This window comes from Chrysochloris asiatica, unplaced genomic scaffold (assembly GCF_000296735.1).
Source record: "Chrysochloris asiatica unplaced genomic scaffold, ChrAsi1.0 scaffold00274, whole genome shotgun sequence".
Taxonomy (NCBI): domain Eukaryota; kingdom Metazoa; phylum Chordata; class Mammalia; order Afrosoricida; family Chrysochloridae; genus Chrysochloris; species Chrysochloris asiatica.
In genome coordinates, this window is record NW_006408792.1 from 3833783 (window position 1) to 3860152 (window position 26370).

At 36.8% G+C, this 26370-nt stretch overlaps 1 protein-coding gene across 1 annotated transcript in view; it reads right to left on the reverse strand.

Annotated features, from left to right (window-relative positions):
• Positions 1-1762: 1762 nt before the first annotated feature.
• HLTF (helicase-like transcription factor) overlaps positions 1763-26370 on the reverse strand; it is a 94602-nt gene continuing 69994 nt past the window's right edge. Inside the window, exons 18-24 of the mRNA XM_006874398.1 lie at positions 25531-25655; positions 24694-24872; positions 20096-20221; positions 19503-19615; positions 19041-19221; positions 5172-5252; positions 1763-1915 (exon numbers count right to left, since the gene is read on the reverse strand). Of these exons, the coding sequence (XP_006874460.1) occupies positions 1763-1915; positions 5172-5252; positions 19041-19221; positions 19503-19615; positions 20096-20221; positions 24694-24872; positions 25531-25655 (958 nt within the window). The remainder of the gene's footprint in view (positions 1916-5171; positions 5253-19040; positions 19222-19502; positions 19616-20095; positions 20222-24693; positions 24873-25530; positions 25656-26370) is intronic.

The following is a 26370-nucleotide window of genomic DNA, read 5'->3' on the forward strand; positions in this document are numbered from 1 at the left end:
TCACTATGAATGTGTTTAAGAACACAACTATGTCAATGTATAAGTAAAGAAGCAAGTAAAGCCTTTACCTTTAAGGTGATTTTTGAGACTTTACCTTTTTAAGCAGTAAGTAGATTGTGTGTTTATTTTTTCTGAAACTCTTTTTATATTTAATCCCACTGGATCACTGATACTTAGAAAATCCACATTTTAACATTCGTGAGACCCAGATCAGCCCGATGCTTTCATCTCAGGCAGGTTGGGACTTATATTCATTGCATAAGTTGACTAGTCCCAGAAGGTAAAGAACTCCCTTACTGCTCGTGGACCAATCCCAAGTTACTATTTCATTCTTATCCTTGCAGAGATGTGTCTTGGTCCTTTTGTCATCAGTTATTTCCTTTAAATGCTGCCACTGAGAAAAAGGACAGCTAACCCAGTGTTCCCTTGGTATAAGAGACAGGGCCCAGGGAGAAGAGGACTTAGCTGATGACAGCCCTGTGTGCCCTAAAGCGCAATACTGCCTCCACCTCCTTACATCCAGTCAAGTCCTTTTCTAACAGGCCAGTAAAATCTAAAGTGTTTTTAACTCTGTATCATCAAACATGAAGTTCCTCATGTTACAGGAGTAACCTTTCTTTGGATCAAAAAGGAAAAAAAAAAAAAAAGTTTCCCTTAAGCAAGTAACAACACTAGTTAACCTGATCACTAAATTTATTATCTTATGTTTTAAATGTGACTGAAAGAGTCAAGAAGAATCCTGTGGCAATTATATGAATTTGCTTATTAACAAACAGTAAGAAAAAGATGATTAATTTTATAGGTAAATGTAAGGATGAATTAAGATCCAAAACCAAAATGTCATTCTAAACACATAAAGAAATGTTTACATTTAGGATTAAGATGTCTTTAAGGGCTGAAATGACCTTCAAGGTCACCCAGCTCAGCTTCCATCCAGGTATCATACTTCCCACATACAGTAGTTTTCTGAATTATAAAAGTTTATAAAGTTATTTCCCAAAAAACCTACATAAATAAAAATTATCTATTTATAGAAATATCTATTTGACAATGCCATAATTTAAATATTCAAATTAAATTGGGCAGAATTGGTTTTCTCCCACATCCACAGACTGTATTTACACCCTAAACATCCAGTTACATTTAAAGAATGACTATAGTACCACCTGACAAAACTGGAGAAAATAGTGCACAGTCAATTTTTTCATGAACACAAAACTGCAATCAACTTGCTAACCTGGACTTTGGTCTTTTATGTATGGTTTGGTTCGGGAATGCAAATAGGGTTTTTGAAAACTCCAATCAAAGCTCTCTTTTTAAAAATCAATGTATATAAGGATTGGGAATCCATTGGATCACAAATGAGAAGCTTTGGTGAAAAACCACACACATGTCCAACACAGAAAATAACGCTTTACTTGGTCAAAAGTATAAAAGATTTGACCACATTTAAGATATGAAAAATGCAGAGTATTTGGGAGATATATGAAAATACTCAGCATAGATATTATGAAAAGTTGATTAGTAAAGTAACTTTCCAGCCCCCCCTCAAAAAATTATTTTAGGCCACAGTATAGAACGGAACTTATTGCTATTTTGAACTATCATTAAAAATAGACTCGGGTATAGAAGAGAATATGTCAATAATACCTCTACACCAATATAAACTATGCTCCGTTTAGAAGACATACTTTCTAGGTCTCCTCAGTTCTAAAACTTCTGCATGTATCTATCCAAACTGACTTTACTAAAACCATGCAAATTATAAATCGATTAAAGTTTTGATTTCATTGATTTTAGCTTGTTTCATTTCATTAGCATTTGGTTTTTTAGTTCCAAAAGCTCCAGCTGCAAGTTCTCTCTTTGTGTTTTGTATTTTCAGCATATTTTCTTCCACAGAGTCCTTTACAATGAACTTTAAAAAGAAAAAGGAAAAAACAAAGCATTAAATTGTTAAGTACTTTTTAAATACTGTTTAAAATAACAATAACAACAACAACAACAAAAAACACCTGCTACTAAAACAACTACATGAACTATTATTGAAAAGCATGAAGGGCAAAAATACAAAGAACACTGTCCACAACAAAAAAGGAAAGAAACTTTGGGACATGATGAGAACATAAACACCTGCAAAAAAAACTTATTTTCTTAAAAGTATTTCACATGGCTTTCAAAAATGTATAATAGTAACATATTGTTGTTGTTAAGTGTCCTCAAGTCTGTTCCATCTCATAGGGTGTCTAAGGAGCAGCTGGTGGGTTTGAATTGTTGACCTTGTGGTTCACAGTCCCAGTGCTGATCCTACAGCATCACATCAGTAGTTCAGTAGCCTATTAGAAACTGCTTTATCACCCTTTTCTCTGTATGAGAATATTCATAATAACTATATTTGAGCACTGCTTCTACTTATCATTCAATATGATTTTTCTATATAAAGAATAGAGCCTTAGAGACAAAAGTTATATCTCATAACTCCACCAATAGAGAATAGCACAAAATAAGAAATCTGGGTAATTTTAAGTTATAAAGAAGTTCTGGTTGTGCAGTGGGTTACGAGTCGGGCTGCTCACCACAAGGTCAGCAGTTTGAATCTATCAGCTGGCTCCATGAAAGAACGATGAGGCTTTCTACTCCCATAAAGATTTACAGCCTCAGGAACCCTAGACATGGTCACTGTGAGTCAGAATTAACTCTACAGCATATAAACACTACCAACCATCTAGCTAATTATAAGTAATAAAGATAAATACGAAACTATAGCATTCTTAATAAGATGAATTTATAGCACTTTTTTTTAAAAGTACTTTTTCCAGGTATGCAAGAATAAATCATTATCCAGTATTTAATTCATTACATTAACAAGTTAAAGAGGAAAGAAAACATGATAATCTCAAGGGTTGTGGTTGTGGTTGTGGTGTGTCCTGGACTTTATTCTGACTCATGGCAACCCTGTGTGAGATTTCCAAGGCTGTAAATCTTTACAGAAGCACAAGCCTCATATTTCTCCCATGGAGCACCTGGTGGACTCAAACTGCTGACCTGGCAGTTAGCAGCCTAATGTATAAACCACTATGCTATTATGACTCCTTCATTATCTCAATAGATACCTAAAAATTATTGGATAAAATTCAACATTTATTGCTGATTAAAAATCATGAAAATAAGATAAAAATGTTTATGAGAGTCATTAAGATAGGAATAAAAAAAATCTTCAATCTTATTAAGGGTACAAATCAGCTACATAAGAAAATATGCTTAATGTAAAACAATAAAAGTATTCACAATAAAAATAAGAAAAAAATCAAACATGATTATCATCAGCACGACTATTAAACACTATACAATGATCCTAATTATTGCAATAATCAAAGAAAAAGAAGTTATGGTATAAAACATTTTTACTGATATGATATACAATGGAGAGGTGCTATCAATGTTCCTGGATAGGAATGTTTTTATACTAATGACAAACTCTATACAATTATAAATTTCAAAAAAACTTTCAATAAAGCGCAATTCAAGAGTAAAACCAACAGGAATAACTGATTGTTTTCAAAAAGAGCAATGTGTACTTTAGCCCTCCCATATATATACCAAAACAGAATACAAAGAGCCACATGTAATATAAATGAATTAATTTACAATAAAAGTGACATTTCAAATCAGTAGAAAAAAGAATGGTCTTTTCAAAAGCACAGTAATGGATCAAACGTCTCTTCATTTGAAAAAAGAATAAAGTTATGTATCACTAATCATCAAAAGGAGTCCTGGTGTGGGGCTATAGAGTAAGCACTGGACCGCAAGTTTGGCAATTCAAACTCACCAGCCACCAACAGAGGGTAGCTATGAGTCAGAACCAATTCAACGGCACTTAACAACAATCATAAACACAAAATAAAAATTTTCAAAAAGAATCGGAAGTATAGGGAAAGTTATATAAATTTGGAGAAAGCCTTATATTAATCAAGACCTTAAAACTCAGATGCTAAAAAGAAAAATGTTGATATTTTTTAAATCATAGAAGTTTTTCATGAGAAACAGCACATAAAGTTAAAAAATACACAAGAGTGGAATAAACCATTTTAATATATAACGAAAAAAATAAAATCAGAATATATAAAATAAAATCAGAACATATAAAAAGGTTCCTTTTAATTATAAAACTACATTGTACTATAAACATTATTTATAAAATAATTATGGAAACTGGAAGGAGCTCTGGTAGCGTAGTGGTTATGAATCGGGCTGCAAACCTTAAGATCAGCAGTTTGAAACTACCAGCCGCTCTGCAGGAGAAAGATGAAGCTTTCTGCTCCCATAAAGATTTACAGCCTTGGAAACCCTGTACACGGTCACTATGGGTCAGAACCGACTTGACGGCACTTAACAACAACAACAATGGAAACTGGGTAAAATAAAAATAGGCAATTCACAAAAGGAATATTAATATACAACAAATATGTGTAATATGCTCAAAGTTACAAAAAATGTGTTGTTGTCAAATGCGGTTGATTCAGTTCTGACTCATAGAGAGACCCTGCATAGGGATACTGAGGAGTGGCTGGTGGGTTTAAACTGCCAAACCTTTTGGTTAGCAGTCCAGTGCTTACCCTATAAACAATTATGCCAATTCAAATTAGAACGGTGCTCTTTTGACCATCACATACATAAGCATAAATTTATCAGATCATCCTCCTATAACATTAAGTCTGTCTTGAAAGCAACTTGGCAATCATCTAGTAAAAATCCTAAATCCAGTATTCTGGTTTTCTTAGATACTTGTATAATGTACAACAATAATGCATGTACAATAAAGTTTATTAAGGCTTTTTACTAGGATTAGTAAAAAAAATTTAACTGGTTAAATAAACTATGATATATCTATGAGCTACAGCATGTAGCTGTTAAAAAGAATGAGTTAGACCTAAATGTACTAACACGAAAAAGTTTTCAACACATACTGTTAAAAAACAAACAGGCTGCAGAATAATAAAGTATGATCCATACATAAATTTGAAAGCATTTAAATCTTTAGTAAGGGATCATCAAGTACCCATATTAAACTATTGATAATGTTTCCTGACATTTTACTGTGTAAAATTCTATTTTAACCTTTTACAATAATATATTCAATTTTTTATCTCAAACTAGGTGGTTTTAAAACTCACTTTTGTGATGATAACTTCTTGCTTCTGGCCAAGTCGATGGCATCTGTCAAAGCACTGGTCTTCAGCAGCAGGGTTCCAGGCCTAGTAAAACATGCACTACTTTATTACTGCCCTGATGTGGGAGGATTCTGCAGAAAGCCTTTCATTCCAGTATTAGCCATTCAACTTTTTAAACTGAGATACTGACAGTCAAACTTTACAGGGGAAAATTACTGCCCACCCCCACCGCCATTACAACCACTATGATCAGCAGACCTTCTCATTGCTGTCACTGCACACACTCCACTGCTTCTAGAAAGTAGACAGTACCGGACTTACACATGGTAGGTACCCAATACAAATATTTGTTATTAATAACTGCTTTCTGCTTTATCGTTTTCATCTAAAAGTGACCTGTGTCTACTTAAAGAAAGAAAAAGTTTACATATCTTAGCAGATTGATTTTACACCCAAAAATATATGCAATTCTTGGGCCCATTTATAAAACTGTTCTCCAATTGGCTAGTCTCTGGTTCTTTTTCTTTCACTTTCCTCCATTCTTGAAATAAAATTATAAAACAAGGTTTCAGGAATAGACAAAAGTCCAAAAAATTAATTAAAACTTTGTTGATAAAAGTTTCTGTATCTGAAATCAGTTTGACTTCAAAACTGAAATAAAAAAGGAGCATCAGTAAATTAAGCTTGTTTTTCATGGGACTGTTTTACATTGAAGAATAAAATGATAAAGCTATGAAAGGGGGAGAATACCCCAAAACAGAGCTCTCCCATCTACAAAGATTGGAGTTTATAAGTAATATGAATGGTGTGCAGGAGCAGACACCCTCATGTTTCCTGTGTGGAGCAGCTGGTGGGGCTGAACTGCCGCCCTTAGGTTCAAAGTCCAGTGCTTCTCCTACAGCACTAACAAGGCTTAAAGACCACTACTAACAGTTATAGAATTTAACACACATCCTGACAGGCAGGTTTCAGTTATAAATGAAGCAAGGCCAATATGCCAACGTATTCTTTTGGTGTTACCTTTGTCATATGATAGCAGAGTGCATCCCTTCATCCTTTATTAAATTTTAATTTACTAGCTTTACACTGGCTTAAAAGAGCTAGAAATATATACTATAAACAACCAAGAAAATGTGTTGCTGCTACTTAAGGCCTATAAGACTAATACATTATTAGGTGTCTTAAAGAATTACTACAACTAGACTTACTACTCTGTCATGGACTAAATTACCTATTATATAGTAATCATAAGGAGCTCTGGTAGCGTAGTGGTTACGAATCGGGCTGCGAACCTTAAGGTCAGCGGTTCGAAACTACCAGCCGCTCCGCGGGAGAAAGATGAGGCTTTCTACTCCCGTAAGGATTTACACCCTCGGAAACCCTGTACAGGGTCGCTATGGGTCGGACCCGACTCGATGGCACTTAACAACAACAACATAGTAATCATACATAAAAGCCTTTCTCTACATCAACTGAGAGAACAAACAAAGAAGATGTTGTGTGCCAGCAAGTCAAGTAGATTCGAACTCTTTTATTGACACCATGTAATAGAGCAGAACTGCCCCAGAGTTTCCTAGAATATTATATTTAAGAGAGCTGATTATCATGTCTTTTCTCCTGTGGAAAGGGGGTTAAACTGAAGACCTTTAAGCAGCTTTAAGCAGCCACCAAGGCTCCTACTGTCCAGATTGTTGACAAATGCCATTGAGTCGGTTCCAATTCATAGCAACTTTATATAGGCTTTCCAAGGACCAACTGGTGAATTTGAACCACCAACTTTGTGGTTCAAACTGACCTTGGGTTCAGTGCTTATCCCTATTCAACAGCTTATAAGAACAAAATCACACGCTACCCAGAGAGGCAGTGATGCCTGAGATGGAGGCAGAGACGATGACGTGGAGAGATGGAGCAGTTGGGGACTTTAGACACAGAGGGAGAGGGGCTGTGTGCTGACGACCGAGGGGCAGGCTTGTAGTGTATACCCTATGGTCGGTTAATGATGCATGGAGGGGACTGTAACCACAGCAATGAATCGATATTCGATGAGATGAATGTAAAACTAATGTTTTCCCATGTAAACCATCACATAATTCACAAAAAAAAAAAAAAAAAAAGGAACAAATTCAGAGCTGCATATGTAAACAACACATTAATAGTATGATTTATACTTTAGCTAACTTTTATTTCATTTTTAGTTCTCTTGACACCCAGGAAAAGGGAAAGATATGATATTAACATGTTATAATTTGAGTTTCAGGGTTTTTTTCAGTATTTAAGTTTCAGGGGTTTTTTCAGTATTTAAGTTAAATTTAAGATAACACACTTACTTAACCTATAATTTTCCCAAACTTGTCAGATTTAATATTTTATATTTCACACTTGGACATATTTAAAACCAGTTTCTCTCCACTAAGAGTGATGCTGGCTGTTGGTTTTGTATATATGCTCTTAATTATGTTGAGGCATTTCCCTTCAATTTCTACTTTATTGAGGGTTTTGATCAGGAATGGATGTTGAATTTTGTCAAATGCCTTTTCTGCATCAATTGATATGATCATGTGGTTCTTTTCCTTTTAAAATTTTATATGGTGGATTACATTGTTTTTCTAATGTTGAACTATCCTTGCATCCCTGATATGAATCCCACTTGATCACGATGTATTATTTTTCTGATGTGCTGCTGGATTCTGTTAGCTAGGATTTTGTTGAAAATGTTTGCGTCTATGTTCATGAGGGATATTGGTCTATAATTTTCTTTCTTAGTGATGTCCTTCCCTGGTTCTGGTATGAGGGTTATGCTTGCTTCATAAAATGTATTGGAAGTTTTCCAATCTTTTCTATATTCTGGAATAATCTGAGTAGAATTGGTCACAACTCTTCCCTGAATATTTGGTAGAACTCACCAGTGAAGTCATCTGGGCCTGGACTTTTCTTGGTTGTGAGTTCTTTCATGACCTTATGAATTTATTTTTTTTGTTGTTATGGGTCTGTTCAGGTTTTTTACTTCACTGTGTAAGTTTAGGTACCTTGTGTTTTTCTAAAAATGTATCCATCGCCTCTAGATGGTCAAATTTGTTAAGAGTACAAGTCTTCATAGTATTCTCTTACCATCTACTTTTTTATCTATCTTATTTCTATTGGTTCTATTGTGACATCACCCATGTAGTTTCTTATGCGTGTTATTTGTATCTTCTCCCTCTTTTCTTTTGATAGGTTTCCAAATCGTTCGTCAATTTTATTAATCCTTTCGAAGAACCAGCTTAATGTCCTGTTGATTCTTTCTATAGTTTTTCTATCTCATTTATTTCTGCTCTAATCGTTATGTCTTTTCTTCTGGTGACTATAGGTTTACTTTGCTCATCTGTTTCTAATTGTTGGAGATGTTGTGCTAAAGATTTTTATTCTTTCTTTTGGATGTGTGCATTTAATACAATTAAATTTTCTTCTCTGCACTGTTTTTGTGTGTCCCAAAGATTTTGGTATGTTGTGTTTTCATTCTCATTTGTTTCTAGGAACTTTGTGAGTTCGCCTTTTATTTGTTCTAAAACCCAGTAGCTTTTAAGTACGGTGTTGTTCAGTTTCCATGTATTTGACTTTATTTCCTTGGTCTTCCTATTGTTGATTTCTAATTTTATAGTACTATGGTCTGAGAAGATGCTTTTTATCACTCTGATATTTGTAAATTTATGGAGGCTTGTTTTGTGACCTAACACATGATCTATTCTGGAGAATGTTCCATGTGTACTGGAAAATCTGTATTGTGCTATTGTTGGGTTGAATGCTCTGTACACATCTATGAGGTCAAGTTGATTGTGTTGTTTAGTTCTGTGTCTTTGTCAAGTTTCTTTCTGGTTGTTCTATCCTTTTTCAAAAGTGGTGTATTAAAATCTACCAGTATTATTGTAAGCTTGTCTATTTCTTTCTTCAAATTTATTAGGGTTTGCTTTATATATTTTGGGTTTTTTTTCCACGGGGAATAGATATTTATTATGGTTATGTCATCTTGTTTAATTGACCCTTTAATCGTGAGATAATGTTCTTCTTTATCTTTTATGCTGGTTTTTGCCTTAAAGTTTATCAGAGATTAGTATCACCACTTCTGCTTGTTCTTTGCAATTAGCTTGGTATAGTTTTTTTTCCATCCTTTAACTTTTAATCTGTTATATGTCTTTGTGTAAGGTGTGTCTCTTGCAGACAGCATATTGAAGGATCTTGTTTTCTTATCCATTCTACTGCTTTCCATCTCTGAGCTGGTGCATTTAATCTGTTGACAGTATGAAGAATTCATAGCAAAGGTATGAAATATTTTGCTGTCATTATGCTAGCTTTTATGTGGTGTTGATGCTTTCTTTGTTCTGTATGTCTTCCTTTGCTGAGTTCATGCTTTTTGTGTTCTTTCTTGTGAGTTTCCTCATAGTTTTAATGTTGTCATGTTCTTCTAGGATTTTCATTTTCTTGGTATGTTGTGAAGTATTAATTTTCTCTGTCGTTGTTGTTGTTGTCAGGTGCCATCGAGTCGGAACCGACTCATAGCGACTCCATGCACAGCAGAACGAAACAATGTTCGATCCTGGGCCAACCTCACCACCGCTGCCACCCCCGAGTCCATCAATGATGCCACCTGGCCGATCCATCTCGTTGGAGGTCTCCCTCTTTTTCTCTGACCCTCCACCCTACCCAGCATGACATCCTTCTCCAACGATTGTTTCCTCCGGACTACATGTCCAAAGTAGGAGAGACGAAGCTTAGCCATCCTGGCCTCCAAGGAGCACTCTGGCTGCACTTCTTCCAAAACAGATCTATTGGTTCTTTTGGCAGTCCATGGCACCCTCAGTATTCTCCTCCAACACCACAACTCAAAGGCATCAATTCTTCTACGATCCTCTTTATTCACTGTCCAGCTTTCGCATCCATATGAGGCTATTGAAAACACAATGGCCTGGGTCAGGCGCACCCTAGTCCTCAAGCTGACATCTCTGCTCTTCAATACTTTAAAAAGTTCCTGTGCAGCAGATTTGCCCAGTGCAATACGTCTTCTGATCTCTTGACTGCTACTTCCGCGAGTGTTGATAGTTGATCCAAGAAGAATGAAGTCCTTGACAACTTCAATCCTTTCTCCATTGATAAGAATGTTGTTTATTGGTCCAGTGGTGAGGATTTTTGTTTTCTTGACATTGAGATGCAATCCATATCGAAGGCTGTGCTCTTTAATCTTCATAAGTAAATATTTCAAGTCCTCTTCACTTTCAGCGATCAAGGTTGTATCATCTGCATATCGCAGGTTGTTAATGAGTCTTCCTCCAATCCTGATGCCACGTTTTTCTTCATAGAACCCAGCTTCTCGTATTATTTGCTCAGCATACAGGTTGAACAAGTATGGTGAAAGAATACAACCCTGTCTCACACCTTTCCCAATTTTAAAACTTTCAGTGTTCCCATGTTCTGTTCGAACAACTGCTTCTTGGTCTAGGTACAGATTTCTTAGAAGTACAATTAAGTGTTCTGGAATACTCATACTTCTCAATGTTGTCCATAGCTTGTCATGATCCACACAATCAAAAGCCTTTGCGTAGTCAATAAAGCACAGGTAAACATCCTTCTGATATTCTCTGCTTTCAGCCAAGATCCATCGGACATCAGCAATGATATCTCTCGTTCCACGGCCTCTTCTGAGGTTACCCTATATTCTATTAATTTTCCCCTCCATTTAAAGCAGTCTACCTGACCTCCTCATCACCTGGATTTCTGTTCTTATATTTTTACTTTCCTTCACATTGTAATTGTTTTGATCATAGACTGACCTCCAGATCCTCTAAATTCATTCTTGTTGTTTTGTTCTGTTCTGGACGCTTCTGTCGACTGAGTTCCAAGTGGTGCTGCCATATATGTCAATCTCTGGTTGCTGTCTGTTCTTGCTGGTTCTCAATCCAAAGAACTCCCTTTAGGATGTTTTGAAGTGCTGGGTTAGCTTTGATAAAGTCCCTAGCTTCTATTTATCATGGAATGTTTTTATTACACTGTGATACTGATTGATAGCTTTGCTGGTTAGAAAAAAACTGTCAACCAAGAATCGTCTTTCAGGGATTTAAATATGTCTCCCCATTGCCTTCTTGCCTGCATGGTTTCTGCTGAAAGATCAAAGCTTAATCTTATTTGCTTGCCTTTTAAATAACGATTCTCTTTCTCCTAGCTGTTTTCAGGATTTTCATCTTTGATTTTGGTGAGCTTGATTATGATATATCTTGGTGATTTACTTTTGGGGTCTATACTTCCTGGGGTTTATTGAGCTTCTTAAATGCTTATCTTTTCAGGATGTTAGGGAAATTTTCTACCAGCAGCTCTTCAACTGTCTCCTCTGTGTTTTCCTGTGATTCTTCCTGTTCCAGAATTCCAGTTATCCTCAGGTTATTCCTCTTCATGTTGTCCCACATGCACCTTAAGACTTCCTTCAGATTTTTGTAGCTTTTTTTCTGCTTGTTCCTCTATCTTAGCAGTATTGAGAGATTTGTCTTCCAGCTTGTTGGTTCTGGCTTCCATCGCTTCAATTATACTCCTTTGCCCTTTCAGTGTATTGTCTATTTCTGATAGTTTATTATTAACTGCTTTGACCTAACTTTTTGCAAGTTTTGAAATGTTTCCAATGCTATTTCTACCTTATTTGATTGTTCCTGTAGTGATTTCCTGTATTTTTCCTTGTTATCTCAACTCCTCTGTGGAGTCTTTGGATGCACCTCAACATTTTCCTGAATTCCTTCTCAGGCAGTTCCAAAACCTACTCTCCTGCCAATGGGAAGTCTAGGTCTACCCCAAATTCATGTTTCAGCTACTCTATCTTGTTTCTGGACATGGGTTGAAATCTTCGGTTGTTTCTTAAGAATTTTCAATAATTAAATTAGTGTATGTTGTTGTTGTTGTTGTTAAGTGCCATAGAGATGATTCCGACCCACAGCGACCCTGTATAGGGTTTCCAAGGAGCAGCTGGTGAGCTTAAACCACTGACCTTGCAGTTCAAATGACTTTTCAGTCTGGCGCACTGATGTATTATTAAGTTTTCTGATTGCTTCCACGTAGATTGTAATCAGGAGATGGGATTCCCTTTTCACTTTTCTTATTACTCAAATCAAAAGTAATTGTAGCAGGTGTTGGCTGTCTATTTGGTGTGCATCAGCTGGTATTGGTTTTTCCCTGGATGGTGGAATTTTATAGTATGTGATTGTAGCTTGGCTATATGACCACAACTGCTGTCTCTTCTTGGGTGACATAGGGAGAGAAAGAGCCCCCTCCAAGGTAAAAGGGGGACCAAAGTACAAAACAACAGAAAGAAAATAGATTGGATACTACAGTCTATAATCGCAAAATAAAAAAATTTTAAAAATTAAAATCCCCGTAGGAACATATGAGGATGACTTTAACGCCCCCTCTCTCTTGGCCAGCTCAAACCATTGTGGGATACTGTTCTGTTTTAAGCAGTTCCTGTTGACTCCTCCCTCTTCCGCAATTCTGGGCCCACTGGTCTTTGCTGAGAAGATCTATGCGCATGCGTAGAACCCTCAGGGGTCAGCTCACTGAGGCACCCCCTCTAGTCACCAGAGTGGAGGTGCACAGACAATGAAAGACAAATGAACAGAAAAAAATGATCATACTTCCTCTGATGATTGGTCAGACATCTTAGCGGTGGGAGCGGAGTGCTCCTCTGATCCTGTACCCATTCTGTCACACCTAAGATGCATGCTCTGGCACACACCAGCAGGCGCAGAGCAGAGAAGATAATAGCACCTTTCTTGCTTCTGCTACAAATCCCACTAGCAGTAAGCCTTCAATCTTTCTAAATATTTCTTTAGATATAGTTCAGAGTTCTGGGACTGTCCCCTGAACCTGCTTCATCCAGTATTCTGTGGTATGGGAGGATGTCTGCACAGCACTTCTCCCTAATCTACCATCAAGCCCCACCTCAAGAAGCAATGTTTAACTTGATTTTTTATTATCTTTTACTCCTGTAGTAGAAATATCCTTGATTCCAGTCAGCAGTCATAAGACATCTTGGATCAGATCAACAGAATCTGGGTGCAGACATAGGATACAACCACAGTAGCCACTGCCAGCAACTGCAAACTGGGGGGCAAATGCCCTCCAAGGCAGGAGAAGGGGGAGACAGGATCCTCTTATTGAGTTTAAAAAAATCTTTATATCTTATTGATTCAGATCATTTGTCATATACATGCACTGTGAATACTTTAGGCCAGTTTGGGCTTGTATTTTCATTTTCTGAATAACATCTTTGAAAAATGGCAAGTTTTAATTTTGATGAAATCAAATTTATCGATTTTCTTTTCTTTTATGGTTTGTTTTTTGCTTTTATGTCCTAAGACATGTTTGCTTAATTCAAAGTATTGAAGGTTTTCTCCTATGTTTTATTGTAGAAGTTTGTAATTTTAAGTGTTTACATGTAGGTTTTGGTGCCCTGATAGCATAGGGAAAATACGACAGGGCTACTAACTGCAAGGTCAGCAACTCCAATTCACCAGCAACTCCAAGGGAGAAAGATGAGGGTTTCCACTGTGAAACCCTATAAAGTCACTATGAGTTGGAATCAACTTGACAACACACAACCACCACCATACCTAGGTTTATGATCCATTTGAATTCATTTTTTGTCTATGCTTTGAGATAAGGATAAAAGTCCTTTTTTTCTCTCTCTCTCACATGGATATTTAGCTCATTTGGAGTCCTGATGTTGGCGCTAGAGGATAAACACTGGACTGCTAACCACAAGGTCATTGGTTCAAACCTACCAATTATTCCTCAGAAACCTGATATAGGATCACTGTGAGACTTAACAGAAACTAATATTATCTCAGTTTTATAAAATTATCAAACAGAATTGACAGCTTCTGGACTCTGAATAAAAGTTGGAAGGAAGAAATAATACAGAAAAAAAAAAGTTGTGATTTACTTCATGGCAAATATCTTTCCAGAAATTTCCTTGTAATAATTGTGAAGTAAGTAGTTTGTTGTTATTGTTAAGTGCTGTTGATTCGGATCCGACCCATAGCGACCCTGTATAGGGTTTCTGAGGAGCAACTGGTGAGCTTGAACCGCTGACCTTGCAGTTCATATAGTAGTATGTTTTTCAGAAGAGAAAAGATCCTAAAGGTTAAATAACTTCCACAAACACTCAGATATTTCTTTTAACAGATTCTCTCTGCATAGATTTACCTATTTTGAATAGTTTTATAAATGGAATCATATAGCACATGATCTTTTGTGGAAGGCTTCTTTCAGTCTTCATAACATGTACAAGGATCAGCCAGCGCCTGATCGCATCTATCAGTATTTCATTTCTTTTATTCCTAAAGTAATAGCCCATTGGGTGAATATACCATATTTGTTTATCCATCTATCAGTGGCTGTATGTTTGAGCTGTTTCCATTTTGAGACTTCTATGAATAACCCTGCAATGAGCATTCATATGCATATCTTTGTTTGTATGTATGTTTTAATTTCTAATGATGAAAAACAGAGCCTCACAAAACAAGAAAACTGCCCAAACCAAAACAACAACAAACCTATGGCCCTTGAGTTTATTCCAATTCATGTTGATACTATAAAACAGACTAGAAAGGGAATAGGAGCAAATATTGTTGAATGATGATGCATGGAGGGGATTGTAATCATTTCAAAGAAAGGAAATATGATAGGATTAAGTGCAAAACTGATGTTCTCCATGTAAACTATCAGACAATTCACAATAAAAGCTTTAAAAAAGATTTCTAAATGTTCTTAATTGCTTAAGTATTTTTCTTTAATCAACTTTATAACAAAACTTAAATTATACTATTTTGACTAACAACTTGTTTCTCCCTCATCAGGTACTAAGATTGTAATAAAGATAAAATAATTGGCAATTTATTCCAAAATCAGCTTTTAAGATATCATGGGGTTACTTAATATATAGCTTAATCTGTTGTTACAAAGGGCTTAATATAGTAACCATAAAATACTAATATTCTAAAACAAGGATTTGAAACTTCACCCAGGTGAAGAAAATACAGCAGACCACTATTATCCATGACACAAATTTGAAAATGACGGTACTTAATAACCATGCCTAAAAATGGCTCTAGTTATGATCCTTCTAGGAAGGTTAATCCGAATTCAGAAAGCAAAGCTTTCATAACATGTACTTGCATCATCTAGGTAGCCTTACCTGAATAACTCAAATTTGCATCTCAGTAAATGTCTACATGTTCTAAATACTCTGAGTTTTAGGCAACAAGCTTTAACTCTACAAATCTTAAATCTGTGAAGCACAAAAATAGCATGGAGTTTACTTTCAGCCCAAATAGTACCCAGTGCAAATTAGAGACTAAATTAGTACAGGGCGTCTTTAGTGTAAACAGTCCCTTTGTGCAATCAGAAAAAGATGTTCCTATACAGATGATCTAGGTCACAGTTTGGCAAGAAAAATTCAGAGTGAATTTTAACTCATACTCTTACCCTAGGAGTCCTGGTGTAGGGCTGCAGGTTAATATGATGGACTGCAAAATCAGTTTTAGCCACAAGTTCAGCAGTGAAAGTTTACCAGCTGCCCCTCAGAAAACCTATACAGGGTTGCTATGGGTCGGAATCGACTTGACGGCACTTAACAACAATAAGTCTTACCCTATGTGTGCATTGCAGTGATGACACTGTATTATGCACTAAAATTTACCTAGCAATACCGGTATGGCACACCATACCATAAACACTGGACTGCTAACCCACCAGTCACTCGTCAGAATCCCTTTACAGTGACACTATGAGTCAGAACCAACTTAATGGCTCTTAATGACAACATTCCAGTAATAATATGTTTCTCAAACTGTGATCCTAGAATACCTGCAGCTTCCACAATCTCACTAACAACTAAATATATCTCTGAGGGCAAAATTAATAAATCATTTTAACATGATTGTTACAAACACTAAAGCTTAAGACCACAAACAGCATAAAAGTAGTTATTTTGTCCATCTTGCTTATAGCTAAATTTCCTGTGCTTGACCTACCCTAAAGCACTGCAGTTTATTCACAGTTATTGTACACACAGAAAAGTGGTAGAATTAAGTTGAGAACAAGGAATCTGCATGCTAGCTTTGTATGTTACTAGCTGTGTGATGTGGGATAAGTTATTTAGCTTTTTTGTGCTTCCATTTCCTTTCATATAAAATAGGGATAATTAACAGAATCTATAGTGTGACAAAGATCTGGAAACAGAAAACCAAGAAGAACACGCTCAGCATTTCTCAAGCTGGGGGAACTGAAGAAAAAATTCAAGCCTCAACTTCCACTACTGAAAGATTTTCTGGGCAAAGTATTGAATGATGCAGAAAGCATCAAGAGAGGATGGAAGGAAGACAGTGTCACTGTACCAAAAGGAAATGGTTAATGTTCAACCATTTCAAGAGGTAGCATATGATCCAGAGCCAATGATACTGAAGGAAGGAAGTCCAAGGAGCATTGAAGGAATTGGCAAATAACAAGGCACCAGAAATGAATGGAATCAAAATTGAAATCTTTCAAGAAAGTGAGGCAGAACAGGAGGCACTCACTTATCTATGCCAAGAAATTTGGATGACAACTATTTAGCCGACTGATTGGAAGAGATCTGTATTTGTGCCCATTTCAAAGAGAGGTGACCCAACGGAATGCAGAAATCATTGGACAATCTCTTTGATATCCCATGTGAGTAAAGTTTTGCTAAAGGTAACATAGAAACGGCTACAATCATACATTGACAGAGAACTTCCAGAGGTTCAAGCTGGATTCAGAAGAGGCCGTGGCACGAGGGATATCACTGCTGATATCCAATGGATAGTGGCTGAAAGCAGAGAATATCAGAAAGATGTTTACCTGTGCTTTACTGACTACACAAAGGCTTTTGATTGTGTGGATCATGACAAGCTATGGATAACATTGTAAAGTATGAGTAATCTGGAACACTTAATTGTGCTCAGAAGAAATCAGTACCTGGACCAAGAAGCAGTTGTTTGAACAGAACATGTGAACACTGAATGGTTTAAAATGAAAAAAAGTGTGCAACAAGGTTTTATTCTTTCACTGTACTTAGGCAATCTGTATGCTGAGCAAATAATCCCAAAAGCTGTGTTATATGAAGAAAAACATGGCATCAGTATTAGAGGAAGACTCATTAACAACCTGTGATATGGAGATGATACAACCTTGCTTGCTGAAAGTGAAGAGGACTTAAAACATTTACTGATGAAGATCAAAGAGCACAGCCTTCGGTATGGATTGCATCTCAATGTAAAGAAAACAAAAATCCTCACCACTGGACCAATAAACAACATTCTTATCAAAGGAGAAAAGATTGAAGTTGTCAAAGACTTCATTCTTCTTGGATCAACTATCAACACTCACGGAAACAGCCGTTAAGAAATCAAACGACGTATTGCATTAGGCAAATCTGCTGTATAAGAACTTTTTAAAGTGTTGAAGAGCAAAGATGTCAGTTTGAGGACTAAGGTGCGCCTGACCCAAGCCATGGTAATTTCAATAACCTCATATGCTTGCGAAAGGTGGACAGTGAATACAGATGATCATAGAATTGATGCTTTTGAGTTATGGTGTTGGAGGAGAATATTGAAAGTGCCATGGGCTGCCAAAAGAACCAACAGATCCATTTTGGAAGAAATGCCTCCAGAGTGCTCCCTGGAGGCCAGGATGGTCACACTTCGTCTCTCATACTTCGGATATATTGTCAGGAGGGCCCATTCATTGGAGAAGGGTATCATGTGTGGTAAGGTGGAGGGTCAGAGAAAAAGAAGAAGACCCCAATGAGATGGACTGGCCAAGTGGCAGCATCGATGGACTCAAGCGTGGCAACAGTAGTGAGGTTGGCTCAGGATTGGGCAAGTGTTTTGTTCTGTTGTGCATAAGGTCGCTATGGGTCGGTACCGACTTGATGGCAACTAAAAACAACAACAACATATGTGGCGCTGTGGGTTAATGCTCCAGGCTGCAAAGCCGTTTGAACTGCGAGGTCAACATTTCAAGCTCACCAGTCACTCCTCAGAAACCCTATACAGGGTCACTATGGGTCGGAACTGACTTGACAGCACTTAACAACATATTGTCGGATAAGGCACTATGGGTTAATGCACTGGACTGCAAAGTCAGTTGAATTGCAAAGTTGGTGGTTCAAGCTCACCAGCTGCTCCTCAGAAACCCTATACAGGGTTGTTATGGATTGAGACCAACTTGACCATGCTTAACAACAACATCTAACCACAAGGCTGGTGGTTCAAACATATCTGCTGCTCCAAGGAAACCCTATACAGGGTCACTATGAGTTGGAACTGACTCTACGGCACTTGATTACAATGACAACCTCAAGGATGTTGTGAAGATTTTAGATGACAAATTTAAAATGATTAAGAGAAAACCCTCAACACCTGTTTATTATTATATTATTCTAGCTTGCCTAAGAATTTCCATAATCATAAGTATAAAGATTTTTTTTTAACTAAACAGCTTTTTAAAAATTGTATTTTAATTTGCATACCTTGGGAGTTTCCTGTATATAGGTGGTGGTGGGATTGAGGGAATCCTGATGTGGTGGTGCAGGATAAACACAGGACTGCTAACCACAGGTTAGTGGTTCAAACCAAACAGCCCCTCCTCAGAAACTACACAGTCTCTATGAGTTAGAACTGACTGTACAGCACTTACCACAGGTGCTGTGGAAGAAAGCCTTAGAGAGACTGATTTCCTTCTCTAATATCAAAATTTGAAACCCCACTACAATACAGTTCAGAGTCCATTCATTGGCAACTGGTAGTAATAGCACACGTAAAAGTCTACAAAACTACTTACTGGATCCATTAAAAACACTCGAGAAGCTGCAGAAAGATTCAAACCAACTCCACCTGCTTTCAGAGACAGAAGCATTATCGTTGGAGAACCTGCTTCAGTATTTTGAAAACACTGAATTGATTCAACTCTTTTCTTTTGGGCCATAGAGCCATCCAAACGAGTAAATACAAATCCAGAGGCTCTAAATGGGGGACAAAAAAGGGACAAGTTGCATTCACTATACCATAAAAACATTAATTATAAATGTTTTCATTTAATTTTTTCTCATTTAACAAATGTTTACCAAACACCTATTAGTCTTAATCTTTAAAATATTGTCCAGCTAGAAAATATTCTTTATTACTATTCTGAATACTATTTTACTTTTTAAAAACTAGCAAAATATTCAACAATTATGCATTTTTGCTATCAAAACAAAAACAAAATTACTTCACTCAAAATGAGAAACATTATTGAACTTACTTAAGTGGCGTTTCTATTAAAGAGAGGAACGTTGTAAACTGAGAGACAACCAAACTTTTTATGTTGGGATTCTTTGTTCTTAAGTCAATCAATGCATGCATTAAAGCATTAATCTGAAAAACAATTAGAACTCATTATTCCATTTGAATTGAATTTGTAAACGTTCATTATATTATGATATATTTCTCTAAACACACTGTTGTTGTTGAGTGCCGTGGAGTCGGTTCCGACTCATAGCGACCCTGCACAGGGTTTCCGAGGCTGTAAATCTTTACGGGAGCAGAACGCCTCATCTTTCTCCCGCGGAACCGCTGGTAGTTTCGAACTGCTGACCTTGCGGTTCACAGCCCGATTCGTAAACACACTAAGACTTACTAATTAAAACTATAATCAAGACTGAAAGAATATTATAACAATCTGATCTCTTTTTCTCTCCTTCCAAATTCATTGCTAGAAGTGAAAAGTTAGTACCTACCAGTATAGCATAATGATCAAATGACAGGATTAAAAATCAAGTTACTTTTATACAAAGTATATATTTCTTCACATAAACCCAAAATAACCAAATATTTATTTGTACATATGCATTTTACCTTTGAACTGGATGTCCATTCCATATTACTCTTTCTGTCAGTGCTGGATGCTAATTCTTCTGGAGGACATTGTAATAAATTGTTTCCATCTATGTTATTTCTGCATAAAGGGCATTTAGCATTAGGCTGTACAAGAAAGAACAAAATATATGTGATTTTGTTCACAGAAACAGAAATATAAACATGCCTAAAAATTTTGAGAAGTAAATTCAATATTCCTAATAACTTGCATGTGACTAACTAAACCTTTTATTACACTAATACATTTGAAAAAACCTATTTAAATGTTGAAATTCAAAATGAACTATTGTAGCGAGCGGGATCATAAAGGAGGGAAGAAAAATATGTGATACTGAAAAGTAATAGGAGCTTGAAACAGTAAATATCCATTTGCAGACAAGTAAAAAACCATAAGTAACAGTGTCTTGAACCTCAAGGCAATACATCACACTATTTCAGAATTATTTTTTCCTAATGTCACATATAAGGAGCTCTGGTAGCATAGTGGTTACGAATTGGGCTGTGAACCGCAAGGTCAGCAGTTCAAAACTACCAGCTGTTCCTCAATAGAAAGATGAGGCTTTCTGCTCCCGTAAAGATTTACAGCTTCGGAAACCCTGTACAGCGTCGCTATGAGTCGGAGAAGACTTCACGGCACATAATCATCACCAATGTCACATATAAGGAGCTCTGATAGCGTAGTGGTTACAAATCAGGCTACAAACCTGAAGGTCAGCAGTTTGAAACTATCAGCTGTTCTGTGGGAGAAAGATGAGGCTTTCTGCTCCCGTAAAGATTTACAGCCTCGGAAAGCCTATACAGGGTCGCAATGAGTCGGACCGACTCGATGGCACATAACAACAACAACAACAACGTCACATAAAAGGCGCTCTGGTAGCGTTGTTGTTGTTGTCAGGTGCCATCGAGTCGGAACCGACTCATAGCGACCCCATGTACAGCAGAACTTAACAATGTCTGATCCTGGGCCAACTTCACTACCGCTGTCACACTTGACACCATCAGTGATGCCACCTGGCTGATCCATCTCGTTGGGCCTCTTCCTCTTTTTCTCTGACCCTCCATCTTACCCAGCATGACATCCTTCTCCAGCGACTGTTCTCTCGTGACAATATGTCCAAAGTATGAGAGACGAAGCTTAGCCATCCTGGCCTCCAAGGAGCACTCTGGCTGCACTTCTTCCAAAATAGATCTATTGGTTCTTTTGGCAGTCCATGGCACTTTTAGTATTCTCCTCCAACACCACAACTCAAAGGCATTAATTCTTTCATGGTCTTCCTTATTCACTGTCTAGCTTTCACATCCATATGAGGTTATTGAAAATACCACGGCTTGGGTCAGGCGCACCTTAGTCCTCAAGCTGACATCTCTGCTCTTCAATACTTTAAAAAGTTCCTGTGCAGCAGATTTGCCCAATGCAATACGTCGTCTGATCTCTTGACTGCTGCTTCCACAAGTGTTGACAGTTGATCCAAGAAGAATGAAGTCCTTGACAACTTCAATCTCTTCTCCATTGATAAGAATGTTGTTTATTGGTCCAGTGGTGAGGATTTTTGTTTTTCTGACACTGAGATGCAACCCATACCGAAGGCTGTGTCCTTTGATCTTCATCAGTAAATGTTTTAAGTCCTCTTCACTTTCAGCAAGCAAGGTTGTATCATCTGCATATTGCAGGTTGTTAATGAGTCTTCCTCCAATTCTGATGCCACGTTTTTCTTCATAGAACCCAGCTTCTCGTATTATTTGCTCAGCATACAGGTTGAATAAGTATGGTGAAAGAACACAACCTTGTCGCACACTTTTCCCAATTTTAAAACATTCAGTGTTCCCATGCTCTGTTCGAACAACTGCTTCTTGGTCCAGGTACAGATTCCTCAGAAGTACAATTAAGTGTTCTGGAATACTCATACTTCTCAATGTTGTCCATAGTTTGTCATGATCTACACAATCAAACGCCTTCGCGTAGTCAATAAAGCATACGTAAACATCTTTCTGATATTCTCTGCTTTCAGCCAAGATCCATCGGACATCAGCAATGACATCTCTCGTTCCCCGGCCTCTTCTGAATCCAGCTTGAACATCTGGAAGTTCTCTGTCAATGTATGATTGTAGCCGTTTCTGTATTACTTTCAGCAAAACTTTACTCGCTTGAGATATCAAAGAGATTGTCCGATGATTTCCGCATTCCATTGGGTCACCTCTCTTTGGAATGGGCACAAATACGGATCTCTTCCAATCAGTAGGCCAGATAGTTGTCTTCCAAATTTCTTGGCAGAGATGAGTGAGTGCCTCTTGTGCTGCCTCACTTTCTTGAAAGATTTCAATTTTGATTCCATCAATCCCTGGTGCCTTGTTCTTTGCCAATTCTTTCAATGCACTTTGGACTTCCTCCCTGAGTATCATTGGCTCTTGTTCATATGGTACCTCTTGAAATGGTTGAACATTAACCATTTCCTTTTGATACAATAATTCTGTGTATTCCTTCCATTTTCTCTTGATACATTCTGCATCATTCAATAATTTTCCCAGAGAATCTTTCAATAACAAAAGTCGAGGTTTGAATTTTTTTCTTCAGTTTCCCCAGCTTGAGAAATGCAGTTCTCCCAGCTTGAGAAATGCTGACCGAGTTCTTCCCTTTTGGTTTTCTAGTTCCAAATCTTTGCATATTTTATTATAGTACCTGGTTTTGTCTTCGAGCTGATCTTCTGGTCTTTGGTCTTTACTGTTTAATGCATCAAATCTGTTCTTCAGATGGTCTCTAAATTCAGGTGGGATAAATTCAAGGTCATATTTTGGCTCTCGTGGACTTGTTTTCATTTTCTTCAGCTTCAGTTTGAATTTGTATATGAGTAATTGATGGTCTGTTCCACAGTCTGCCCCTGGCCTTGTTTTGACAGATGATATTGGAGTTTTTCCATCTTCTCTTTCCATAGATGTAGTCAATTTGATTTCTATGTGTTCCATCTGGCAGCGTAGTGGTTACAAATCAGACTGCTAACCTCAAGGTCATCAGTTCGAAACTACCAGATATTCCAGGGTCTGGCGTAATGCTCCCGTAAAGATGTGCAGCCTCGGAAACCCTGTGCAGCGTCACTATGAGTCAGAACCAACTCCACAGTACTTAACAACAACAACAACGTCACATATAAAGTTGGTCAAGATCTGTTAAATTCTAGCAGATTCACTGAACGCAACATCTTTCATATCCATTTTTACCCAAAAGTTGCTAATAAAATTCTATCTGAGTTATATACTTTGCTCTATTTTCACACATGCATAAAAATAGTATCTTAAATAACTAGAATAACAAACATCACTATAATAAAGATTCTGAGCCTAAAACAATGTTAGAAGTCAATATATACAGTGTGTTACACATTAGGGGGAAGGAAGACATTAAATGACTGGGAGAAGACATAAGGAGACTCAAGTAGTAGTTACATGTTGTTGTTGTGAAGTGCTGCTGAGTTGGTTCCGACCCATAGCGACCCTGTATAGGGTTTCCAAGGAGCAGCTGGTGAGCTTGAACCACCAACCTTTCAGTTCAAATGGTTTTGTAGTCTGGCGCATTAACCCACAGCGCCATACTAATAGTTACATGGATGTGTTTTATTTCATGATAATTCACTGAGGTAAACAATGATGAGTTGTGCCATTAAAAAATATATATATATGCAGTGTCATATGTAAATTATAAAGGATAAAAGAAAATTTCTTCTTTAGCTAAAGAGCTGCTAAAAGAATTATTTCACTTCACAAAACCTCTAACAAAAAAAAGAATCTCTACTATGTAATACAATAGGCAACAGCCAGATATAGTCATTAAGCCCTTGAAATGGGACTGGACCAAATTGAGGTGTCTTGCAAGTACACAACATCTGCCAGATTTTGAAGACATCGTTTAAAAAAAAAAAAAAAAAAAAAGGCTTAAAAATCAATAGTTTACATGCTGACTACATGTTTTATGGTAATATATTACTCATACTGGCTTAAATGAGCTTTCTGTTCCTTCAAAGAGTTACAGTCTTAGAAAATCCTATACAAAGTCACTTTGAGTCTGAACGGACTTAACAGCACTTAACAACAACATTACAATGTTTAATTTGCTTTAAATAAATGTGGCTGCTATAAAATGTTAAATTATCTAGTGTCTCACAGTATGGATCTTATTTATTAGGCAGCAACAATCTAAACTATTAGTGGAATCACTATACTTCCAAAAATGAATTCTTTATATGTTAAAAACGGCTTATTTATAAGAAATGTATCACTTAACACTGGAAAAATTCGCTATAAAACTTTTTATTAAATTTAATTGTAGAAAACGCCTTTCAGTTCCTTTATTGTTGTTGTTTATGTGCCGTGGAGTCAGTTCCGACTCATAGCGACCCTGTGCAGGGTTTCTGAGGCTGTAAATCTTTACGGGAGCAAAAAGCCTCATCTTTCTCCCACGGAGCTGCTGATAGTTTCGAACTGCTGACACTGAGGTTAGCAGTCCGATTAGTAACCACTATGCTACCAGAGCTCCTTAAGTAGGGTTTTTATTATATTCAGACAGGTCCATTACATTCAAAACTAACCTGCTCATTCTGAATGACCTGGCAAATACAAGGTTTACAAAATACATGTGCACAGTGTGTTATCACAGGAACTGTTAAAGAATCCAAGCAAATTGCACACTCTTCGTCAGAACCTGAGCTCAGAATTAACTTCATCTTCCTTATCAATGTCTTTCGCAGCTCTTCAGGTGTGTCATTTCCTAGAGACAAAAATCTAAAAGTTAATGTTAGAACAACATTTTAAATAAGATTAGACAAGTTCATCTATCTTAAATATGGAAAAGTTTTGCTTGCCAGAACAGTCTTACAGTCTTTCTCTACCAATAAGCAAAATGCATGGTTTAAATTTTAAGAAAAATTCAGAAGCAAAAATATTTAACTACTCACATAATATACCTCACACAGAAGAATCATAACATGATCTATACTTGTACTGAATAAAACAGTTCAGGTATGGTGCTAGAGGATAAGCACTGGACTGCTAACTGCAAAGTCAACATTTCAACAAACCAGCCGCTCCTTAGAAACTCTATATTTTGCTGTGAGTCAGAACTAACTCAACAACACTTAACAATAACAAAAGCACAGAATATATAGTAAGCAAGTCCAATTTGAATATTTTGTCCAAGAGTATCAATATCAAATCACTGGAAATCCTGGAAAGACTACAATTAATTCCATTTAACTGGTAAGAGAATCAATAAAAGTTCTTGGGTATTTTCCTAGTTCAGTCCTATACTAAGACTAATGCCCATTTTACACACACAAACACACCTTAAATACTAAGTCATATTAAAAAGTTCTCATTCTAATTATAAATAACCAACATAATAGTATAAATCCATCACATTTAGTTACCTGTGGGACCACTAGAAGAAACTGCATTTGTAAGAAGATGAGTATGACAACAAATCTGCCGTAATCTAAGCAAAAGACCCAAGACATCTGCATAGTGTGCCAGGACAGTACCTTCATTAAAATACCTAGAGAAAAAAATTCCAAATGTTAAAACATTATTGCCTATTCTAGAACAGTGAAGTAGCAATGGCACTGTTCTTGTCTCTGACAATAGCTCCAAAATACAAAAAAAAAAAAAGAAAGCACACTATCTTTAAAAAAAAAAAAAAGGACATTTGAAATAATAAAGCACACTATATGATGAATTGCTGCCAAGTGTAATAAAAGCTGGACAGGAAGACAGTAAAAGAAAAACAAACACTTTCTCAGACAAACTAAAATTGAGGGACTCTGACACTAGCAGAACTGCCTTGTAAGAAAGGTTAAAAGAAGTTCTTTAGAGAAGAAAAATTATGTCAGAAACTCAGCACTACATAAAAAAAGGAAATGTGTTCAAGTAGGAATAAATGAACTTAAAATAGACTTTTAATGTTCTCATTCATAACTGACCTAGCAATAATTTGTTTAAAGTAATAACAGCAACAATATATTGGATGACAATTTAGAGATAAGTCAACTGTATAACAACAATGTTATAAGAGATGAGAAAAATGAACCAAGAATGCTTTCTTATAGCTCACCTATCTATACTACTCATACATAAAACAGTATAGTAGTTGGAAGAAGACTTTAATTATAAACGTGTATAGTGGTTACGAATCGGGCTGCGAACCTTAGGGTCAGCGGTTCGAAACTACCAGCCGCTCCGCGGGAGAAAGATGAGGCTTTCTACTCCCGTAA